Source organism: Asterias rubens, chromosome 11, assembly GCF_902459465.1.
Source record: "Asterias rubens chromosome 11, eAstRub1.3, whole genome shotgun sequence".
Taxonomy (NCBI): domain Eukaryota; kingdom Metazoa; phylum Echinodermata; class Asteroidea; order Forcipulatida; family Asteriidae; genus Asterias; species Asterias rubens.
In genome coordinates, this window is record NC_047072.1 from 15,871,950 (window position 1) to 15,896,199 (window position 24,250).

A 24,250-nucleotide genomic window follows, 5' to 3' on the forward strand; every position below is an offset into this window, starting at 1 on the left:
TAAATTATTGTTTTGAGTTTATACTTGCTTCTAATCTAACATCTTTCTCTCAAAATTACTCTCTAATATGTTCTCTTGTTTTGGATATGTTCAACACCTCCATCCCAAAATCCAGGTTTGATTATTTGTTGCTTTAAAAAAAAAAAAATTGTGGTATGGATTTATTGATTGACATGATCATCACATCTTCTGGTTGCACAATATTGGGAGTCAATGCCCCTACATGTATGTGCTACATAGTGTAGTGCAAAATCTATTCAGACAATTCAGTTTTAATTTTATCTTAAAGGAACACGTTGCCTTGGATCGGTCGATTTGGTCTTTGAAAAGCGTTCTGTAACCGTTTTTTTTATAAAATGCATATGGGTAGACAGATGTTGTAAAAGTATAATAAATGCATGTTGTAAAATGTAAAAATACGCCTTGAAATTGCGGGGTTTTCCTTTTACCTCGTCGACTAACACGGTCGGCCATTTATGGGAGTCAAATTTTTGACTTCCATAAATGGCCGACTGTGTTAGTTTGCGACGTAAAAGGAAAACCGTGCAATTTTGAGTGATACTTGTGTGGATTATTGTATTCTACTTTTAAAACATCTTTCTAACCACATGCATTTCATAACAAACGGTTTCAAAGGCTTTTTATAGACCAACTTGTCCGATCCAAGGCAACGTGTTCCTTTAATGGCAGCTTGTTATGTTAAAATCGCTAACACGTGTACATAGGCCTGTTTTCAAACCATAGGCTCCAACTCCGAATTGGGCTCCATTTGCCCCTTAATTTGAAACACGTGAAAGCACTGGGTGAAGGGATGCTGATTTTAGGGCGCAGTGTTTTTAGGTTTACCCGGATGGTAGCCTTTTCTCCAGTCACTACTCTTAAAAGTTTCAAAGTTGTAGTCTGTTGGGAAATCTGTCAACGAAACACACAAATAATGATGTCAGAGATGTTTATTTTCAAATGAGACACAACAAAAGCGGTTCAGTTCTATTTTGAGAATAAAAAACTTGATTGCAGGACAATTCTATGAAGTCAATTTAAAAAGTTGAGTTAATAATAGAATATACGGTACAGAGAATCAACACACAATTTTAGGGGCGTAGAAAAAACACCTTATTTGATGTGATTTTCATCAAGGCATTTTTAAGGGCGGAAATATATTTTTTCTATAAGAACTTCATACCATAATATACATTGTTTGAATTCTTAGGTCTAGTAAAATAAATATTTATGATTATGTAAACAAAGTGGATCAGTATATTGTAATTGTTGGGTCTATAACATGATTTGGTAAATGATTTCATTTGTAGGGATAAAAACGTCATACAGACACATTGAGAAAAACTAAGCAATGATTTGAGCTCATTCGTTTTGATTCAGGCCTGATGCTTGAAACAGTTCTAGGTGAAATCCATGTCCAAGCAATACCAGCAACCATCATGGCGCACTGACATTGAAGCTATGTGATACACTCGAAGTAAAGTAACCTGCCATAGTTTCATGTACACTACAGAATGGCATCCATAATGGTCCAGTGACTAGAGTAATGTTTCAGGGGTGGACTTGAGCACTACACAAGAAACAATTAGTGTTGTAGTTTTTATAATGATCCTGTACTGTAGCATACCTGACATGTAATCTATTCTGGGTACAGCTATTGTAGCATGTTTCTTCATCAATCCAGTCCAAAATGTATTCAACACTGTAGGGTTAGCACTGTCTACACTTGAGGGGTTACAACAAGGTTTAGTAACACTGGATGTACTATCAACACTGTCCTCTTCAGTATGTGTGCTGTTTATGGGTACATGTAGCTCATCAGTAAAGAATGAACCCCATTGGTTGGACAGAAGGAATTCTCTCTCCAACTTGGATGGACCCTGCAGGGAGAATTCTCATTAGATTGCATATCAAAAGATCATCTAGAATCAGGGTTATGGGTTCAAATCCAACCCGAGTAGGGATTCAGAAAGCACTGAGAATGCATAGTTTAGTTATCCCTAATACAATTATTCCAACTTGGACGGACCCTTCAGGGAGAATTATCATTAGGTTTCATATCAAAAGATCATCTAGAATCAGGGTTATGGGTTAAAATCCAACCCGAGTAGGGATTCAGAAAGCACTGAGAATACATAGTTTAGTAATCCCTTATACAACTAATCCAATTGGATGGACCCTTAAGGGAGAATTATCATTAGGTTTCATATCAAAAGATCATCTAGAATCAGGGTTATGGGTTCAAATCCAACCTGAGTATGGACTCAGAAAGCACTGAGAATACATAGTTTAGTAATCCCTTATACAACTAATCCAATTGGATGGACCCTTAAGGGAGAATTATCATTAGGTTTCATATCAAAAGATCATCTAGAATCAGGGTTATGGGTTCAAATCCAACCTGAGTAGGGACTCAGAAAGCACTGAGAATACATAGTTTAGTTATCCCTAATACAATTATTCCAACTTGGCTGGACCCTTCAGGGAGAATTATCATCAGGTTTTATATCAAAAGATCATCTAGAATCAGGGTTATGGGTTCAAATCCAACCTCAGTAGGGATTCAGAAAGCACTGAGAATACATAGTATCCTTACCCCTAATGCAATTGTCACATAACCTACTGCTAACTGCCAAAGGAATACATATTTTAGTGTAACTACACCGTGATTCTCACGTTCTATGGGGAAAAAACACCATAGGGTACTCCGATTGAATTCAAAACAACCCCCCCTGCATTCTAATGCAGATGACTGAACCGTAACACAAGACAATTAATCATGCCTGATCATGAGACCATGCCAATAAGCCGCTTTGACGTATGGTGGACGTGATACGCGTGTCACACGCAGCGCGACTTATGCCACGCTCACCATGTTGATGGTCATTAGGTTTACGTGTTAACTCCCGCATCGCCTAAAATGTGCACTGCACTGAATAACACACGTTCTATTTCTATGGTCAATACGCACAAATTTACCCAAACCTTATAGTGTTGTAGCATTGTGTCCGCCATATCTCAAAAAAGCTTATGGGAATAAGCAGGCCACCAAGGAATACATGTAAAATCCGAATCCAAGCAACACAGACAACCATCATAGTGCATGGTAATTTTGAAGCAATGCGGTGCACAGCTTTGTTAAAATGCAGGCATAGTATTTTGCAAACTACAGCATCTTGGCAGCTTTTTTTATTTGTTAACTGTACTCAGTTTCTCATGGTGCTTATCCTTGATGCAATTATTACATCTTCATTGTTGCCTTCAAGCTCATTACAGGATTCAAACAGTAGTTCAAACTGGTGGTCTAGAGGTTCAGACATTTTCTCTTAAATGCTGGGTTCAATTCCCACCTAATATATATATAGCTTGTAGGTTTTTCCACAGAACTTAAAAAGCTTAGTGTATGTATGCTTTATTCCCTATACAATTTTTCGCTAGACTTAAACATCATCTCATCAAATAGAAACGACATGTATCAATTCCAGGCTAATTGTTTCGCAGATATCTGAGTGCACTTGAAGTAAAAACTGCTTATTTGAATTTTAGTCTTGCAGACCTTGTTCTACTTGATAATGCTATCATGTACTTACAAACTGCATCTTAAAATGCTAACTGAAATATAAATTGAGGGAGGGGCGTCACCCCCCTTCCTGTCTAGTCAATACATCCCTAGTAGAGAGAGTTGATATATAAAAACCATGCTTTAACCTACTGTTCTGGTATTTGGTCCGTCACTCTGATCTGTTGCCATGCCAACAGAGGTTTCATTTGGGAGAAGTTCCTCAACTTCCATCTCTTCCAGCACAAAGACAGTCTGCCAGTTGCCATGGGTACTGCAAGGGTGAATATCGGACCTCATACTGTCACCAAAATACAACACCTAAAACAACAAAATTAGCCAAATATTATACTAAAAACTAACCCACGAGTGATTTACTAGGATCTTTCCTCACTCTAACAAAACCCAACACCATATGGTAACTCAGCTCAAAACTGTTTGACTCTGAGTATGGTGGTAAGCCTGATCCCATGAGTGATTTATTTAGGTTTCTTCCTCCTTGGAAGTGTCGTGGCCGAGCGGTTAAGAGCACCAAATTCAAACTCTGGTGTTTCTTATTAGCAGGGTGTGGGTTCGAATTTCCAGCCGTAACACGTGTGTCCTTGAGCAAGACACTTAACCATTGCTTCGTCCTTCGGATGGGACGCAATGCCGCTGGTCCCATGTGTTGTGTAACGCATGTAAAAGAACCCAGTGCACTTTTCGAAAAGAGAAGGGGTTCGCCCCGGTGTTCCTAGCTGTGGCTGCTGTATGCGCTGAAGCACCTTGTAAACCCTTATATGGTGCTAAATAGTTGGGTCTCAGAATTCATCACTGCAATAACCTATCTTTCTGAAAGTTTGTATATACTCAGCGCCTGGAGTACCTTGTTTGGTAGATACGTGCGCTATATAAGACTTCGATATTATTATTATTATTATAACATATAATCATAAAAATGCATCATCATTTAACTCTATATATGCATGAGCCAAAAATAAGTTTGTGGTTTAAGATGACCTTGCCACATCAGTTGTTTAAAAAAGTTTGTAGCCTTTAAAAGTTTGTAGTCCCTGCTAGAAAGTTCTCAAGAGGGAAGATGTTGTGATAATACTTACGAAGGACTTGTACAAGTCTACACGCATGTTTATTCATGCTAGTAGTAAGCCCAGATTGTATGTCACACAACCAGTTCTACAGATACTCAATAAACCATTGTGTTTCAACTTAAAACAACAAGTCACCAACCTTGTAACTATTACAACAATTGACAGCTTGAATATTGTTTGGTTGGTCAAATAAAACTAAGCAGGTGCTGGCAATATTATCCAGATATCCACTGGCCCTGTCAGTCTGTTTACAATCATATTTCCAAATTCCTGTACTTTTATTATTGTTGTTATAAAAAATATTCATATATACCCCAGACAGTTTCGCTATGGACTGATCCGGCCTGTCAATCAAACTGTGCACGTTCACCCATTTGACCAATCACAGCAATGATTGTGGTCGGACAGACTCGGTCATGCGTGCGCGTATATTTGGCACGCGCGGAAGAATCATGCAGAATGTCATTGGGAGTGCTCGTACACGTGTCTTGCTCACGTGCGCGGTGGGCGGAGCTTAGTGGAAAGCCAGAACGATCCATTCCTAATTGGTGGAGAGTGTGTCACATTGGGGTGTTTCGGCTGATAGACACAGCTCAAGCTGTTAACTTTAATTATGACCGGCTGGCTTGGATGTGGGGCGCGCAAGCTAATGTACGCCAATTTAAATTACGGGGAACGCAATTCATAGCTAGTCCTACTAATAGTAACAGGGCATAATATGTTTGTACACAAGCGTGTATACACCTGCTGGCAATACACATGCGCGTAAAACTTCAAAAAATTCTCAAAAAACACCTCACTGAGGTGTTTTTTTCCTCAGTATCGCAATGTCTTTTTTTGTAAAATTATTTCGCTTTTTAACAAGGGCATTTATGAATGGGAAGAAAAGAGTAGTGATGAGTTCTTAAAACTGGCCATTTGAAACCCTGGTCCCTGCAGGGACGTCGTGGTCATGCGATAAAGGCCATCGCCTTCGGCTCGGGCCTGCATCACATGACCACGACCCTGGGGGTTTTAAACGGCCATTTTAAGAAATTGTCACCTACTCTTTTATTCCCGTATTATATTTTGTTATACTAAATATTAATAATATTTTATTTAAAATAATTCTAAAGGGTATGCCCCTTAATTAAATTTATGATGGCCTTCAGTTCAGTCTTCACACATAAATTAGTGTTTTCAGTTTTTATTTATGTTTTAAATTAATCATGTAAAAATACAAACAAATATTTATGATAATTGCGCACAGTAAAACTTTAAAAACTCAGCTTACTCAGAAAGTTTACAAAAAAAAAGTTTTGTACTACGGTAGGTCTATTCAAAACTTGTGTAAACTTTTCTAAGTCCTTACCGAAAAGAAGTTGTCCAACTTATATTTGCATAAGGTGTGGTCTAAATCGAAGCCAACACAATCAAAACCCTGAATATTCATGAAAACTGAGCCATTTTCTGAGGAATTCATTGTGGTCTAGAAGAAGAAGAAAAAGAATAGATGAAAAGCACGTTTTGTTGATTGTTATAATTGCATTCCGACCTGCTGCACAATAAATACATTTTTGTTACTGTTTTTTTTTTGCAGTGTAGTTATTTTCTTAGACTGCATCACTTGTTATTAACGTGAAATACAGGCTTCAGTGCTCTGGGTACCAGTCAATATTAGTCTGGTGCTCTCACACTAGGAATGTAGCTACATGAATAGAAATACGTAATCGGGAACCAGACGAAAACTGACATTTTTTTTGCAGACGACAGAGAAAAAGGAGAGAGGGGGAGAGAGAGTCGTTTTATTATCTGCATTTTTTTGCCTTTTATTTCTGTATCTGCTGGAAAACCCCAAGACATTCACCGTTGAGGGCCGAACCACAATTAGTGACTAATAGTAAGTATACAATTTTTCATTTAGTACTCAAGTCAAATGCGCATAAATAAGGAGAAACCTTCAATTCAAGACAGGTTTTCTGAGATAAAACTAACAAATAATAATGCCAAGGCCTGCTGCGCGCGCATTCAATTATTCATTCACTTCATTCATTCAGCACACACAGAGTTAGAGTAGATTTAGACTAAGATAAGAACAGCACTCACAATATCAGTATCATTCAATGCTTACAGGAGTGCGATCTCCAGCCAAAATACCGTTCCACTTGTAATACAAGTTGTGTTGTTGTACATGTATATATTTCGGCCTTGGCATATATACCAGTCAACTGTTTCTACTACTTTCTAAGCTAAATCCATTCTTAATTTAAAATTAATAAAATATTAAAGGCAGTGGACACTTATTGGTAATTACTCAAAAATAATTATCACCATAAAACCTTTCTTGATTCTGAGTAATGGGGAGAGGTTGATAGTATAAAACATTGTGAGCAACAGCTCCCTCTGAAGTGACGTAGTTTTCGAGAAAGAAGTAATTTTCCACGAATCTGATTTCGAGACCTCAAGTTTAGAACTTGAGGTCTCGAAATCAAGCATCAGAAAGCACACAACTTCGTGTGACAAGGTTGTTTTTTCTTTCATTATTATCTTGCAACTTCTACGACCGATTGAGCTCAAATTTTCACAGGTTTGTTATTTTATGCATATGTTGAGATACACCAAGTGAGAAGACTGGTCTTTGACATTTACCAATAGTGTCCTCTGTCTTTAATAAACATATAGGCCGAGCAACTGCAAGTTTAAATGCAAAACATTCCTCACACTTTTGCAGAAAAAGACATCATATTTACAATGGAAGAAGGAGGCGTGGTTCCGGATGTTGTTGATGTTGCAGTCCCAACTGCAGCAGAAGTTAAATGGGATAGTGGAGCAACTGCACAGATGGGCAATGTCTGTACACCAACTCAGGTACCCCACTAAAAACACAACCTTCATTCAATGTCTGTACACCCACTCAGGTACCCACTACAACCTTCATCAGTTCAATCATAGAGTGAGGCTTACTCTATGGTTCAATGTCTGTACACCAACTCAGGTACCCCACTCATAACACAACCTTCATTCAATGTCTGTACACCAACTCAGGTACCCACTACAACCTTCATCAGTTTATTTCAATGTCTGTACACCCACTCAGGTACCCACTACAACCTTCATCAGTTTATTTCAGTGTCTGTACACCCATTCAGGTACCCACTACAACCTTCATCAGTTTATTTCAATGTCTGTACTCCCACTCAGGTACCCACTACAACCTTCATCAGTTCAATCATAGAGTAAGGCTTACACTATGGTTCAATGTCTGTACACCAACTCAGGTACCCCACTCATAACACAACCTTCATTCAATGTCTGTACACCAACTCAGGTACCCACTACAACCTTCATCAGTTTATTTCAATGTCTGTACACCCACTCAGGTACCCCACTAATAACACAACCTTCATTCAATGTCTGTACACCAACTCAGGTACCCACTACAACCTTCATCAGTTTATTTCAATGTCTGTACACCCACTCAGGTACCCCACTCATAACACAACCTTCATTCAATGTCTGTACACCAACTCAGGTACCCACTACAACCTTCATCAGTTTATTTCAATGTCTGTACTCCCACTCAGGTACCCACTACATCCTTCATCAGTTTATTTCAGTGTCTGTACACCCATTCGGGTACCCACTACAACCTTCATCAGTTTATTTCAGTGTCTGTACACCCATTCAGGTACCCACTACAACCGTTATCAGTTCAATGTCTGTACCCACTCAGGTACCCACTACAACCGTTATCAGTTTATTTTGCCTTTTTTCATATTTTGTTTAAATTATTTTAATAACAATTTATTTATTTACACTGTTTTTGTAACACCTCTACAACCTAAGACCTTCATCAAACAGCCCAGTTACACACAAGACAAGTATGCACTAAGATTCATTGATACGACAAAAATTACATTATGATTTGTTAAGTCTATTATTGCTTGATTTATATTTAAACTACAGATACAGAATCAGCCAACTGTCACCTGGCCAACAGAAGAGGGCGCTCTTTACACTGTTGTAATGACTGATCCAGATGCACCAAGCAGGGCTGATCCAAAGTTCTGTGAGTGGCGACACTGGCTGGTAGTGAATGTATCTAACAATGATATCAGTAGCGGCAGTGTTAGATCAGAGTATATCGGAGCAGGACCACCAAAAGACACAGGTAGGTTTTGTCCCCATGGTGTTCTTTTTGAACAGCTTCAAAGGAACCTTTGAGGAATATTCAACGAAGGATTTTTAACCAAACTTTATCAATGCATTTTGTACATTGGGTCTCTTGGTCCTCAAATTTTCACCTCACTTCATTTTTATAATGAAACAGACAGTTGATGTGTGACTCATTTCCATTGCAGGCTTACATCGCTATGTCATCCTCATCTACAAGCAGCCAGGTTTCATCAACCCAGAGAGAATCCCCTTCTACCCAAACTGTGACATTAATGGAAGAGCCAAGTGGAAGGTTCGTGAGTTTGCCAAAAGTCATGGACTTGGGAATCCTGTGGCAGGCAACTTCCTTCAAGCTGAGCATGATGAGTATGTCACCAAATTGTATGCAAAGTTTTCTGAATTTGCAGCTAAGAAGAGAGATGAGGCTGGTACCACAGAGGGGTAATGACCCCCTCATCCTCACAGTGAGTTGACCACTTGAAACCATTCCACTGCATGGGGTTTGTAGGTTTATAAGTACATGTGTATAGGCCTATTAGTTACTTCTGCAATGCTTACATTTATTTTGTCAATTACCCTTTTCCAAAATAACAGATTTTGTTTGTTTGTGTGAATTTGTATTTCAATCATAAAATTATTTAATTGGGTCAAATCTGTTTTATAAAAAAACAGTATCAGAAGTAATGTGAGAAGATTAATGTTGTGTTCATACCGTATTAATTGCAAATGTAGGGATGTTGGATTACAGTCTATGTTGTCAATGCGGCTATCGGCTGCATCTTAGACCTTGTGGAGCCACTTCAAATGTAGGGTTATTGGATTACAGTCTATGTTGTCAATGCCGCTATTGGCTGGGTCTTAGACCTTGTGGAGCCACTTCAAATGTAGGGATGTTGGATTACAGTCTATGTTGTCAATGCGACTATCGGCTAGGTCTTATACCTTGTGGAGCCACTTCGTAGGGTGTAGGGATGTTGGATTACAGTCTATGTTGTCAATGCGGCTATCGGCTAGGTCTTAGAATCAGTGCTTTTCAAGTCATGTGCAGAGATTCTTTACCCCAATTGCTAACCCCTGTTCGCATGAAACATTACAGTGAATCCTTGGCAATCTACTCTAAGGCATGTCCCTATTTCAGTCTTGTAAGCATGTGTAATTATTTTGATTCAGGTCTTGGGCTAATTATAGGGCTTTGTAAAGTAGCCCACATGACTAAAAAACTGTGCATATTACTTGGCCCAAGAGGCCCAGATTTTACACATATTGTCATAAATGTAACATCCTGATCTATTAGAGGTAAGGGACACCACCAGTGTAATGGTGAAATGAAGTTAAATTCCATCACTCAAAAGTTACACATTTTAAACATTTATTATTCACATCTGAAAAGGAAGAAATAGGAGCATATAAAACACATAGGATTCACAGCTTTTAGTTGCCAAAAGGGCAAGTTGAGAAGTGGTATTCACTAGCCTTTGGCAGTTGGCAGTTTTTACTAGATGTTTTATGCTGGGCTTGTGTTAAAGATTGTCCTTGTAATTCAAATGAACCATTTTATCGCATGGGTTTTGTACACACAAATAAACAGTGGAAACCACATTGGAAACCACATTGGAAACTGACAAGGTAAATTTTAAATGAATATGGGTTGAAAAAGAAAAATTGATGGGATGTTGATCCGGAGGTCAGTGATTCTAGTAAATTTCTCTTTGTTCAATCCCAAATAAAAAAACAGTCATTAACAGCAATATGGTCCCATAATGTTTGTATACAAAGTAAACTTTTAGTGAAAAAGATCTTTTGTGTGAAAGCACAAGATCTAATATACTATTCAAAGTGAAAATGTTAATATTTCTAAATAAAAGTTTCAAACAATGAAAGCCTTTGAAAACACTAGGCGACAGCAGACCGACTACCATGTTAATTTTTATTGTTTATGTAGTTCTAAACTTGCGCATATTTCTAAATCAAGGTTTCAAACAATGAATGCCTTTGAAAACACTAGGTGACCGCAGACTACCATGTTAATTTATATTGTATTTGTAGTTCTAAATATGCGCATATTTCTAAATCAAGGTTTCAAACAATGAATGCCTTTGAAAACACTAGGTGACAGCAGACTACCATGTTAATTTATATTTTATTTGTAGTTCTAAATATGCGCATATTTCTAAATCAAGGTTTCAAACAATGAATGCCTTTGAAAACACTAGGTGACAGCAGACTACCTTGTTAATTTTTATTGTTTATGTAGTTCTAAACATGAGCATATTTCTGAGAGCAATATATTTACCTGGCTATAATTTCTCATCACAGCTTTCCCTAGAATTCTGCGCTTACTCCCTCCTGTACAATCCAAGATTCTATGTGCTGTATTGTAAGCTAAGAATTCCGCAGTAAGCAAGGCCATGAAATTGCAAACATAGTCTGCTGCCATCTAGAGTTGCAAGAACTTCCCAAGTGTAAGAGTTAATGGTGTTAATACCCAAACCCAGTTTAAAACGATAGTACAAAAATATATAACATATTTTGATTATGTTGTAAAAAATAACATGATCCATAAATAGCAGAAGTATTCTTAGAATGTCATCAGAATTGGACTGTGCTACCTGGTTTCCAGCAAGCCATGCTTAGCACTCAGGATCTCAACCGTCCGTTTATGAGCACTGAGGGAAAAAGCAAATCAAAACAGTATGATCAATATTTAAAAGGATACTGCCCCAATCGTCTAGGTCTAATTTTAATAAAGTATGTAACACAAAAACTTGCTAAGCAGAAGATCCAGGTTACCAGCCAAAATTACATTAAATTGGCATTGTTGTGGCGCCCCACTCAATGTTGCTTGCCATAGAAATTTGCTGAGCAGTATTTTCTGTATAACAGCTTTATGAATTGGGGCCTAGTCTTACGTGCAAGATGTTGTTTCTCATGACCCAAGCACCACACTTACACCAGTTCATCCGGAGATAGCAGGTTTGAATCCCACTCTAGTAAATTTTTTCTTTTTAATATTATTGACTTTCCTTAGTAGTCTTCCAATGTATAAACATATATTTTTCTAATGCTGTTGAAATAATGCTGTTGAAATGTTCGTCAACTTTATAACAAATAATTGTATTGCAAATTGTAGACTAGAAAGAACTTATTTCATTTCAGGAAATGCAAATCGAACTACTGACTTGACAACTGCAGCTAAGCACTCACATGTTCAAACCTGACTCCCCAAGATTCATTTTGATCACAACTTGAACTTTCCCAAAGATCATCTTAAAGTTATGTGGCATGTTGGACCAGATTAATCAGCCCTGCTGATTTAATAAGCACACTGCTAGGGTTGGGCATCGAGGGCTATTATGTACTTGATGACTTACCTGCCTGGTCTAATGATTGTAAAGTGTCCAGGTATAGAGAGATTAACTACAGTTGATCCCAATCTAGATTCCATTGAGTCTCCCAAGCGCCCTCCGTCAAAAACTGCATCAATCTGTGGCCACAGCTCTTGAAACTCCTACATGATTAGACAAAAAGTGTTCAAAAAAATGTTTTTGGGATCCTCTCAGTTTTGTGATGCACTCATTTTCAAGTCCTAACCTTACATTAAAATGGTATAAAATGGCACTTTTGTTTCAAGTGCATTTTTTTTCAAAACCCAAAACTGTTGATGATGTCACCGTACAAATCTATGATCTATAATTTTAAGAGAATGTTTGATTTATTTCTGAACACCAAAACAGCATTAAATTTGTTACCTTTCGACTGACACAAAAATGTCCTCTTTGAAATAAACATACCCACTTGTTTTTGATGTTTGATGACATCACGTTTCAAATTTTTGAATGAAAGAGTATCATATACATCAAAATTTTACACCATTTTTATTGTGAGGTTAGAGACTTAATGTTTTTGTTTCCAAAAAGAAATCCAAAGTGCCACATGTTATAGCCATTATTTAATTTGCAAGGTTTTGGTGTGACACACTGATAGTACATACCTGTATTGATAATGTGCTACCAGCAGCACTAACATTAGCACTGGTTAACGCTAGCGGTGAACCAGCTGCACGAGCAACATCTTGAATAAAAGGACAGTCCGGAATACGAATCCCAACTAACTCGGTGGAGGAATTCAACTCTGGATTGAGCTCAGGTCTTCTCTTGAAGACTAGTGTAACTGGTCCAGGTAGAAGGTCAGAGAGCAATTCAGTGGAGACCGTCACTTCACCCCATCTGGGGAAAAAATACAAACACAAATACAAACTTATTTCATCATGAAATAATCAACTGATGATCTAAAAATGTGTTGGATTTGAAACTTTGTTTTTTAGCTAAACTGCTATCAGTGTGCTTCTTTATACAATCAACCCATAATTCAGTATGCTACCACAGTGACATTTTGAGGCACACAAGTAGAGAGTAGAGCTACCCCTCAAGGTACTTCATTGAGTCTGAAGAAGCCATGAGCCATGCTCAATTGCCATGAAATTTGGGTCAGTCAGAAGAGATAAGGTTCTCAACTATCTGCAGTGACAATCTGTGTGGCAGTGATTTGTTACATATTGATAGGAAAGTGTGGCATGTGGGTCATTCCATGTCAGACCAACGCACTTTTTTACCTCATGTCTTCTGACTTTGTTAAAAATTGCTGTGCTTGTAGGTCCTAATAAAATGAATGCACACCAATTTTTAGCCCGATCGGACTTACCGTGTGGTCATGGCAGAAACCACTAAAATCGGACGTTTTTAGGGTAAAATACCACCTTTTTGGTAAAAATATGTCATAACCATGTCAATTCTCATCACACATATGCAAATTTGGTATCAAAATGATGAGAATTGCATGCTGAAATAAATTCTTTTGTCAAAAATAAATTTTCTGAAATGTAAGTCACTGTAATCTTTATTATGTTATCGTGACCTTTGACCCAGTTTTTAAAATAATGTATCATTCCAAAAATCAACGAAATAAAAATCACTTAATAGAGCATGTCTTTCTAAGAAACAGTTGGGCTCTTCAAAATTTACAACTTTATGACTATTTTTGTACAAGTCAACATGATCTTTAATATGTTGTCGTGACCTTTGACCCAATTTTTGAAACAATGCACCATTCCAAAAATCAATAAAATAAAAATCACTTGATAGAGCATGTCTTCCTCTATCACAATCAACCAAGAAACAACTGGGCTATTCAACATTTACAATTTTATGACTATTTTTGTACAGTTGTTAGGTTACAAATTAGTCAATTTATATACTTAATAAATCCACCAATAAATCCACCAACAAAACTCACTCTTCTTTTTTTAAAGTTACTTAAAGTCTTCATGGTTTGGGATTTTTGTCTTGTTGATGGCTGATGTGGTTTAACCAGAATCAGATTTTAAATTATTAGCAGTGACGCACCCAGGATTTATTATTTTGGGGGTGGGGCCCAAATATTTCTTTCGAAGATTGTAAAAAAAGAAATCAAAACAAATAAAACAAACAAATTGGATACCTTGGAGGGGCTGGGATCAATCCCCTAGACCCATCGTCCCCCACCCACCCCCCTCCCCTCTTTTTTGGATGCACCACTGTGATTATTAGTGATCCCAGTTAGAGATTACATCAAAGTTGAGATGGAGAAGCTGTCTGCCTTTCTTCAGTAGATCATCACAAACTTATGCAGTCTTGCTTTAACCCCCTATGATGAATCTTGAGCAACAAATTAATGCATAAGAACTTTCTGAGAAATCCTCAAGAACAATTTGTTTACCATGCTGCATCTCTGACTTCAGGGCCCATTTTGGTAGGGCTGTTCAGCAGCAGATTTTGTGCTAACTGTGCGATTTCCATTTCATAACGCCGCTAACTGTATAGCACACGAAAAGGCATGCTAACCTTCCGATGAAGTCAGAGTTGCAGCATGGTGACATTTTTTTTACCATCTTGGAAAGAATTTTGTTTGGGAAATATCCCCCCCCCCCAACCCACAACCCAAACTAAATCCTGGGTGCGTTACTGCTGGTATTTTAAAGTATGATTCTGGTTAGACCACATCAGCCCTCAACATAAAAAATCCCAAACCATTTACAGTTTTAGTAAAGTATTTATTTATTTATAATATGACTTATTTGTAACCTAACAACTATACAAAAATAGTCTTAAAGTTGCAAATTTTGAAGAGCCCAGTTGTTTTTTAGTTGATTCTGATAGAGGACGACATGCTATATCAAGTGATTTTCATTTCGTTGATTTTTGGAATGATGCGTTATTTCAAAAATTGGGTCAAAGGTCACGATAACATATTAAAGATCACAGTGACTTGTACAAAAATAGTCTTAAAGTTGTAAATTTTGAAGGGCCCAACTGTTTCTTAGTGGATTCCGATTCCAAAGGTCACGATAACATATTAAAGATTACAGTAACCTACATTTCTAAAAATTTATTTTTACAAAAGAATTGATTTGAGCATGCAATTCTCATCATTTTGATAACAAATTTGCATATAATTTTATGTGATAAAAATTGACATGGTTATGACATATTTTTACCAAAAAGGTGGTATTTTACCCTAAAAATGTCAGATTTTAGTGGTTTCTGCCATGACCACATGGTAAGTTTGATCGGGCTAAAAATTGGTGTGCATTTATTGCTCATTAGGACCTACAAGCACAGCAATTTTTATCAAAATCGGAAGGCATGAGGTAAAAAAGTGTGTTGGTCTGACATGGAATGACCCGGAGGTCGTTACTTCATCTACAAGGGCTCAACGTTTATTGTAAAATTACATGATGTCACAGTAGATACTCAATAAGTTTTCATTGTATTTTTGCTCAACTCTTTATGCAAATGTAGTTTTCTCCGGTTGGGAAAATAATAATAAAACAACATGAGGTTTGAGGGGTCAAGGGCATGTCTTGGTTGAGGGGTCAAGTGCATCAAACTCAAGTTATGATGGTCTAGTCACTGTGTGAAGGCTTCGCTGGTATTTTGCTGGATTTACCCATTTGTTGAGGACAGCTGATAATAAAAGTAATTTGAGGTTGTATGTGCCTGATAAACGGGGATAATAATGTTGTGAAGTGCCTTGATTTTGTTACTAGGATGTGAGAACCAAATGTTATTTTTACAGCTAGTCTCAGCCTGAGGAGATATTATATTTAGAGATTTTATATGGAAATATTATTTATATCATATTTAGAAATAATGTAACTCTCAAAAGACCAAACCAAATGTACTTTATCATTTGCCATTAAATCACCAGAAGTATGATATAATTTAAACTTTATAGATGTTTAGTGGTGCCATTTTTATTATTTTTAATTAAACAATTGTAAAATCCAGCATTTTAAAAACTATTTTAATACCAAAGCATATATGTTCAATACCTCTGAAGATCTTCAACATCACCCACACAAATAGCCACAGGATTTTGTCCATTTCTTCTCTTTATGGTATAAAGTTGTTGAACAGATGCTGTAGACTGAGCCAGTGCAGCTACCCCATAAATGGTGTCTGTCGGAACGGCTATAACGTTACCGGCTTTAAGACTGGTAACCGCTGTGGATACAGCATTCTGGTTGTCTGTAAAATAAAGACACTCAGTCAAGACAAAGTTGTAACACATTGGAACACTCTGCTAGGGGGGTATTATAAACAGGAAGTTGTGAAAAAATTGGAACAGATTTAATCTCTCTCACTATTTATATTCCTGTACTCCTACAAGTTGGCCTTAATCACCTCAACTTATATAAGTGTCCCTACGACATACTCCTAGAACTATTTCGGTTTCGGAAATAGTTCTAGGAGTACCTACGGCATTGTTGTGTACAGTGACTTTTAAATTTGGAACAAAATAAATAACATATGTTAAAGGAACACGTTGCCTTGGACCAGACGAGTTGGTCTATAAAAAGTGTTTGTAACCGTTTTTTTAAAAATGCATATGGTTGGAAAGATGTCTTAAAAGTAGAATACAATGATCCACACAAATTTGCCTCAAAATTGCTTGGTTTTCCTTTTACTGTGCGAACTAACACGGTCGGCCATTTATTTGACTCCCATAAATGGCCGACCGTGTTCGTCGACGAGGTAAAAGGAAAACCGTGCAATTTAAAGGCATGTTTGTGTGGATCATTGTATTCTACTTTTACAACATCTTTCTACCCATATGCATTTTATAACAAACGGTTACAAACGCTTTTGAAAGACCAACTCGTCAGATCCAAGGCAACGTGTTCCTTTAAATCTTAACTACTTTTGATTAAAAAAAAAATCGTACATGTATGTGACAATTAATGATGAAGCCTGTATGCAGTGGATTTGCAGACAAATCTTGCTGTGCAAAAACAGAGTTTTTGGTGCATATATATAGTGCATGGCTCACTTTTTTGCAAATTTTTTACTTGTTATAAATTTTTACAGATAGCTTTTTCAAGAAAGTTTCCACCACTTTTTCATTCGATATGAAATAATAAAGTATCTAATTTACCTCAATGAGATTTCAGCATTCCCTTTTGGTAAAAATAAGAACACACTGTTCTGAAGTGTTATTTTTTAAAGCAAACTCTACCACCAGCAGTACTAATAACTGGGGTTGTTATCGCAACCATGTACAAAGTTGCGATAACGTAACCCTCCTGCCAACGGTGTAGCCGGAGGGTTACGAAGCATACTCGTGTGAAAAAGGCGAAATGGTTAAAAAAACATACAATTTCTACAGCTAGTCATTAGATTTGCTCCATTTTTACCACTTTCGAAAATCATGACACAAATTCTAGGAACACGGATGGATGGTTACGTTATCGCAACTACAATCAATGAACAGAGACAGAGAATAAATCATACATGTATATATTCATTAATGAGATATCCCTTTTTGTAAAAACAAGTGAAAAAGTGGTGGCGCCATATGGAAAGTTATCTTAATAAATCATGCACTACTGTAACCTACTTCTAGAAACTATAAGACTTTAGTTTCTAGAATAGAAGTACATTTGTAACTAACTGTGTGTAAGTGTAACTCACTGTACTGTACTGATTACTTTTATTAGTTTTAGTTTTTCAAATTTTAATTTCAAGATTTGTTACCTTTAATTTCGACGATTCGAGCCATTCTAGCGACAGTCGAACTCCTCCGATGGGTAGATGAGATACGCAATCTGTAAAATGTCTGATAAATGTGTTTACTGTGTTTAATAAACATGTCAGAAAACAGATTACAATGGTTTTGAGTCATTGTCACATTTCCTCGGTATGTTGCATCATGGAGGCTGCCATTTTGTTTGTTAGTTTACCGCTTATGCTACATAGCGCCCTCTAGCACTCAATTTTCCTGGAAGTTTTTATGTAAAGTTTATGTAAATGTAGGCGTGGTCTTTTTGCCGTGGTGTTTCACTGACTTTTGTCCAATGAATGCAGTGACCTCATTATGAGTTTCTTCGGTTGCCAAATAAGGTCATGTATATTCCATATATGGAGTGAAGGAATGCACCACCAGCTGCATGGTCCAAATTCAGTGTGTGGTTTTTGTGGTTTATGAGGCAATCGTGTAGTTAATGACAGTCACTGGACGGAACCACCATGGCTGTAAACAGTCTCCAAAACTGGCGGATTTTTTACGTTATTTGGATACTTTTACTCATCTTTTCACGTTGTCTGTCTGCAGGTCTTGTTCAGCACTGTGAGGAAACATGCCAGTCTGTTTTGGTGAGTTTTTTTCACGTCTTTTAACACACTTTTTGAGTTTGTGTTTGGTCTAAATTTACTGCACACAGTGTATGGGATGGGGGTATGACAGGGCCACACACACACAGGTGGTGTGTGGTAACTCCCACTGCACTGGGTGTGGGTAATGTTGTACAAGTACAACGTTGAATGGCCGTGCATCTTGACCTGGGCACGCTGGTAAAACCATGTGTCAGACCATGGTAAGACAGAGTAGTTTTAATAAAATGATGGATTTAGAAATCAGAAAAATTGTGAAATATCCTGGTGTCGTGGGGAAATTTCTGATAGGTTAACGGGGAATTGTTCACAATCAAAAACCATATATATAAAATAATAAAATAAAGGACCAGATTGTTTTAAAAATCATCTCACCAACCTTTTTAGTATGTGTGTTTACAGTTGCAATATCCAAGTGTTGCATCACTTTGCAATCGCTTTATTTTGTTGTCGGACTAAACCATTCTGTGAAAGGGGTGTTACAATGTTGCAGTGCTTCAGCGTACGCGCCACGCCATGATGAGTGAACGGCGGGCAATGTAAACGGACAGCGCGCACGCACTGCCTTGTAACACCCCTTTCACAGAATGGTTTAGTCCAACAACAAAATAAAGCGTTTGCAAAGCGATGTGACAAGTTCAAAATATAAACCTGGGAATTCTCTCCGGGTTGTCCTTTTTTTTCAAAAATATGTTCTCAATGGTGTTTTGAGTGTTCATTAGACATTGAGGATTAAGTTCGTGCCCTTAGAACTTTTGTCATGATTTTTGAAAGTGGTAAAAATGGGGCAAATCTGGTGACTAGCTATCAAAATTATATGGGTTGGACCAGATTGTCATTTGCCTGGCGGCCTTCGGGAGGAGTGTTACGTTATCGCAACTAGTGTGTTTAAATCATCGTGTGTTTAAATCCTAAAAGGGATAGCTTTCTGTATGGCACCACAACTTTTTCACCATTTTTTTTACCAAAAAATAAGGGATAGCCTATCTCATTGAAGTATATTATACTATTAATTGGATCCTATTATTTCATCGAATTAAAAAAGTGGTGGTGCCATATGGAAACTTTTCCCTTCTTAAATTAAAAGTCTTGGTTTTACCATGGTTTTACATTGCAAGTCAAGAGATCGTCCGCCATTTACATTGGTAATGTATGCACAACATTGGAGCGACGTCATATGTTTTTGGTACTTACATTGGTTGGTATTTTATTCAAAATCAGTATGGCATGCAAAATACATAAAAAATATCATTTAATTAATTTTATACACGTTTTATGACAAGGCAGGATAGTACAACACCTCCCCCCCCCCAATTATCCCCCCTCCCCAGCACAAACACTTCATTACATTATGTTTTTCTCCGGCAAATTATCCGCACCTCGCCACCAATTTATCTGCCCTAAATTAGCTCAATCAAACTTTTATTTTCTCCATTTCAAACCAGCCAAGTTTGGTTTAAGGAATAAAGAATCCCCAATGTTAAAGTAACTCTTTAATGTACATATGTAGACATATTTATTTATTATGTTTAAAATCAGAATTTATTACAGTCTGTAGGTAATCAAAGATTTTTTTGACTTTATTTTAACAAGTAATATTTTAAATTTTAACCCGTATTGGCATGCATCCCAAATAGCAACCACATTACGCGATCTATCGAGTGACTGAAGAGGAATGAAATTTTATCTAGCAGAGGATAATTTTGTTTGGAAATTTGGTTGTTTCTTTGACTCATTTGATTGTAGGTTATAATGTACTACTAGTGATCTATACCAAAATTTAATAATTTCGTAAACGATTTGAGCATCACCTACGATGGGAAACTTTATTATCAGCATGATATTTATAGCCTGACGAAAGCATGGGTCTTGAGTAAACATCAGAGGTCTGTCAAAGTGGTTCTCGCACAGTCTCGCAGTTACTGAGAATCAAAGTTGGGGTCATAAATATATGACTTTAAATACGTATGATCCAACGATACTTAGTAATTATGTTAGCCTGGAATGCAAATTATTAAAGCCACTAATGCTATAATGTAGGTCAGCCTTTGTCAAAAGTTTGTACGATACTTGACTTGATAAAATATTTCACTTTTTCCAATGACCAAAATATCATGCACTGTTTTGTAAATCGTTTAGCACTATGGGGTTAATCCAGTATTGCCTTTCCCTTAAAGGTTCCCATTTACACATCTGGGTTATAAGAAGCAATTTATGGTTTTGAACTAAAAACCAAGGACACATGTCATAAATGGCTAAATGTTCGATCTTCAGAATTTGAGTCTGATGAACTGAACCACTCGGCCAAGACTTGTTAGCCAGTAATATTTTTGTTATCTAGACATGTTGATTTTGACACTACATATGGTGAGTTCAAGGAGACTGGGCTGACCTTAACCAGTGACCTTATCAACTCAATTCAGATTAATTTATAAACATGTGGGGGGGGTGCTCAAAATGATTTATTATTAGTAAAGGTATAGATTGTCATAGATTGTTAAACACAGTGACACTATGGTAAATGTCAAAGACCAGTCTTCTCATTTTGTGTATCTTTACCATGTGCATAAAATAACAAACCTGTGAAGATTTGAGCTCAAATGGTGGTCGAAGTTGCGAGATAATAATGAAAGAAAAAACCCACTTCTAACACAAATTTGCGTGCGGTTAGATGGTTGATTTCGAGACCTCAAATTCTAAATCTGAGGTCTCGAAATCAAATTCTTTGAAAATTACTTCTTTCTCTAAAATTTTGTCACTTCAGAGGGAGCTGTTTCTCACAATGTTTTATACCATTAACCTCTCCCCATTACTCGTCACCAAGTAAGGTTTTATGCTAATAATTATTTTGACTAACTACCATTAGTGTCCACTGCCTTTAAATATGTCAAAAGGTACACGTTTGGTAATTGTCAAAGACCAGTCTTCTCACTTGGTGTATCCCATCATAACCATAAAATAACAAGCCTGTGAAAATTTGGGTTCAATTGGTTGCAAGAAAATGATGAAAGAAAAAACACCGTGTTGGACGAAATTGTGTGCTTTCAGATAAGAATAAAAGACTTCTAGCTAGAAGTCTTTTATTATTTTAGTGAGAAATTATCTCTTTCTCAAAAACTATGTTTCTTCAGAGGGAGACGTTACGCACAATGTTTTATGCTATTAACAGCTCTCCAATGCTTGTTACCAAGTCACTTTTTAAGTTAATATTTGTTTTGAGTGGCCATAAATTCTTCACAGCTAGGATTCCCTTCAAAGTACATGTAATATGGTTTGGATAATTTTTATTTCAGAATCAAAATCATTATCTCCTTTCATAAATATTCTGGATTCCAGACGTGAGTGAGGTCAGTGGAGGTCGCACAGGGTCATGTTCTTGAATCCATCTACATAATGCTCAAGGGATTATGTTGCACTTTGGTCAGTAGGGGGTATACTACCATCCATATCAAAATTCTTTGAGATTATCTTAAATTCCCAGTTATGCTTGAAATTATAAACCAGTGATTACGTCTAAGTTACGTCCAGCAATTTTTAGACTTTGTTTTGTGCACACTGAATGATAATTATTGAATAGCAAGGAAAATTAACTGTGAGTAGTAACTGATTTTTTATGTAGTATTTTTGGTTCGACTTTTACAAGAAATTGTTCCGTCCTACCATGGTAAAGGGAGGATTTTTGGGAAGATAAAATTGTATGCATTCTATCTTGTATGGTACAAAGCCTATTATACACCATACTGTAGGTTTTGTGAACATTCAGCCTTTGGCTTTCATGCCGGACCAAAAGAGATATTGAGGGGAAATGTTCTCCTTACATTTAAGAGATATATTTACCTTTGCCCTCCTTAGAACCAAATTTCATATTGGTATAAAAAAATGAAATTAAAACTGTTATACCCTTTTATAAAATCTACATGTAACTGTTTGAGTTGATAAGCACAATAAGTGCATGTCCACGAGAGTACCATGCAAAATTTTGAGAAATCGACAAGGTTGGGGGGGGGGGTCAGCGAAGTTAGTTCAAACCTTGGCTTTTTGATCCCCACATGAGACGATAACAGTTGGTGAAGCAGCTCAAAAAAATATCTCATCATGGCCGAATACGGGGCATCAACTGTTTTTCAGCGAAAATTAAGACTTTCGGGGCGTTAATTTGTTGTATTTTTGGTTTATATTTTAAGCCCAGTTAATTTCCTTAAACTTTATCAATTAGTGTCGAATTATACATCGGAAGTAAGAGCTCACCCTCCTCTACACGATAAAATTTAAATATTTGATGTTAACCTCTTTACCTCAGATATACAGGCATTTGGAAAACATGTATTAGATCATTAAAGGAAATACATTACGCAATATTAACCATAACTTAATCAGTGCAGGTTTGAAATATCAACCTACAATAATAAAAAATTAAATCTTTGTCAGCTCTTCTTGATTTTGTTTGCCAACAGTCCAAAAAGATGAAAACAGTTATTGTTGGGATCAAACTTACATAGTTCTGAGTACAATATTTTTACTATTATTTTTTTCACATTTGTACAGATTGTTATTATCACATTTGCTGGAAAACTAAAACTTTCCATTTTCCGCATATTGTGGTGGATGGGAGACCTATTTTGGCCACAGTATACCGACCATTCAGAACGTCCAGATGCATAATAATTATAATAATAATAATAATAATAACAATAATAATAACAATAAACGGCTTTTATATAGCGCCCTTAACCCCCAAAGGGTCCCGAGGCGCTTCACAGAGGTTAAAAATATTAAGCAGATACAGACCAATTTTTAAAAAAAGACGGTAAACCATAATAAATTAAAATAAATTAATTCAAATGAATAGAAAAAACACTTTTGTATAACCTTTAAATACATTAGGTAATATGCTTTGCAAGCAGCTGTAAAAGAGAGAACAAAAGTCTATATCGGAAGTGTATATTGCACCAAGAGCACTTATGACCTGAAATTGTCTCCTGGGGCCCTAAAGCGGGCCCTGAGCCACACAGCGTAAATGATATAACTCGTGTGTTGTCTACCCACCCCACATTTCAAGACAAATTGACGCCAATGGTTTCCCTGCAGTGTAATAAGAGATTTGTTTCATGTCCACTTTATCGGGCCTGCTGCACAAAACAAGGCAATCAAAAGGTACAAATTTGAACAATACAAGGCTAAATAGCCATTTTAAGGTAAAAATAGCCTCCCGCCATTTCGTACTAAAAACTGCTGACAAATATGTTATTGTTGCTTTCAAAAGACCATAGTAAGATCTCTCTTTCACCCAAGTTTCATTGCTCTAATCTAAGACCTGCACTAATAACTCTACGGCGACTCAAATATTGCCAAAACTATGGCGCAAATTTGGAGGTACATACGTACATGTACCCCTAAGTGAAGAGTTGTCAATGCTTCTTAAGATTCCCCTCCCCCCCCCCAATTTTGATTTTCTTTTTAAGGTCAGGACAACCTTAAAGGGATGCTGCAGTGAATTAAAATAAAACAGTTAATTTTGCTGTCATTTATTTCTGATATAGGTACTGAACATCAATAAAATGTGTTTTGTTTTTTCCCCGACATATCTCACTTGCGTAATTAGCGAATAAGTCCTGCCCCCCTTTTGTGGATTGTTACCGCCCCCCCCCTACCATCGACGTCATGTCTGGAATTCAAACATATCGCCGGCAAAAAGAGTCTGGTCCCTAACTACACGCGCCTAGGTACCAGGCCACACAGTG

General features: G+C 37.0%; 4 protein-coding genes across 6 annotated transcripts in view; 2 read left to right on the forward strand and 2 right to left on the reverse strand.

Moving 5' to 3' along the window:
- Window positions 1-613: 613 nt before the first annotated feature.
- On the reverse strand, window positions 614-3,899 carry LOC117296404 (5'-nucleotidase domain-containing protein 1-like). Its single transcript, XM_033779307.1, has 3 exons — window positions 3,713-3,899; window positions 1,628-1,880; window positions 614-912 (listed from the first exon to the last, which is right to left on the reverse strand). The coding sequence occupies exons 1-3, from the start codon at window positions 3,857-3,859 to the stop codon at window positions 821-823; spliced, it is 492 nt and encodes a 163-aa protein (XP_033635198.1). The 5' UTR covers window positions 3,860-3,899; the 3' UTR covers window positions 614-820.
- Window positions 3,900-6,322: 2,423 nt separating this feature from the next.
- On the forward strand, window positions 6,323-10,057 carry LOC117296406 (protein D2-like). 3 transcript variants are annotated; one of them, XM_033779309.1, is made up of 4 exons: window positions 6,323-6,526; window positions 7,358-7,494; window positions 8,593-8,797; window positions 8,988-10,057. In XM_033779309.1, exons 2-4 carry the CDS (start codon window positions 7,378-7,380, stop codon window positions 9,245-9,247), a joined length of 582 nt encoding a protein of 193 aa, XP_033635200.1. In that variant the 5' UTR covers window positions 6,323-6,526; window positions 7,358-7,377; the 3' UTR covers window positions 9,248-10,057. The 3 variants fall into 3 exon arrangements, with proteins under 3 accessions (XP_033635200.1, XP_033635202.1, XP_033635201.1); XM_033779311.1 differs by lacking the exon at window positions 6,323-6,526 and adding an exon at window positions 6,550-6,600; XM_033779310.1 differs by lacking the exon at window positions 6,323-6,526 and adding an exon at window positions 6,711-6,793.
- Window positions 10,058-10,157: 100 nt separating this feature from the next.
- Window positions 10,158-18,066, reverse strand: LOC117296405 (yrdC domain-containing protein, mitochondrial-like). The gene is made up of 5 exons (XM_033779308.1): window positions 17,874-18,066; window positions 16,172-16,367; window positions 12,794-13,028; window positions 12,174-12,310; window positions 10,158-11,468 (listed from the first exon to the last, which is right to left on the reverse strand). Exons 1-5 carry the CDS (start codon window positions 18,019-18,021, stop codon window positions 11,408-11,410), a joined length of 777 nt encoding a protein of 258 aa, XP_033635199.1. The 5' UTR covers window positions 18,022-18,066; the 3' UTR covers window positions 10,158-11,407.
- A 293-nt stretch (window positions 18,067-18,359) lies between these two features.
- The window catches only part of LOC117296529 (proto-oncogene tyrosine-protein kinase ROS-like), a 56,094-nt gene continuing 50,203 nt past the window's right edge, over window positions 18,360-24,250 (forward strand). Inside the window, exon 1 of the mRNA XM_033779501.1 lies at window positions 18,360-18,491. Within this exon, the coding sequence (XP_033635392.1) occupies window positions 18,366-18,491 (126 nt within the window). The 5' untranslated portion in view covers window positions 18,360-18,365. The remainder of the gene's footprint in view (window positions 18,492-24,250) is intronic.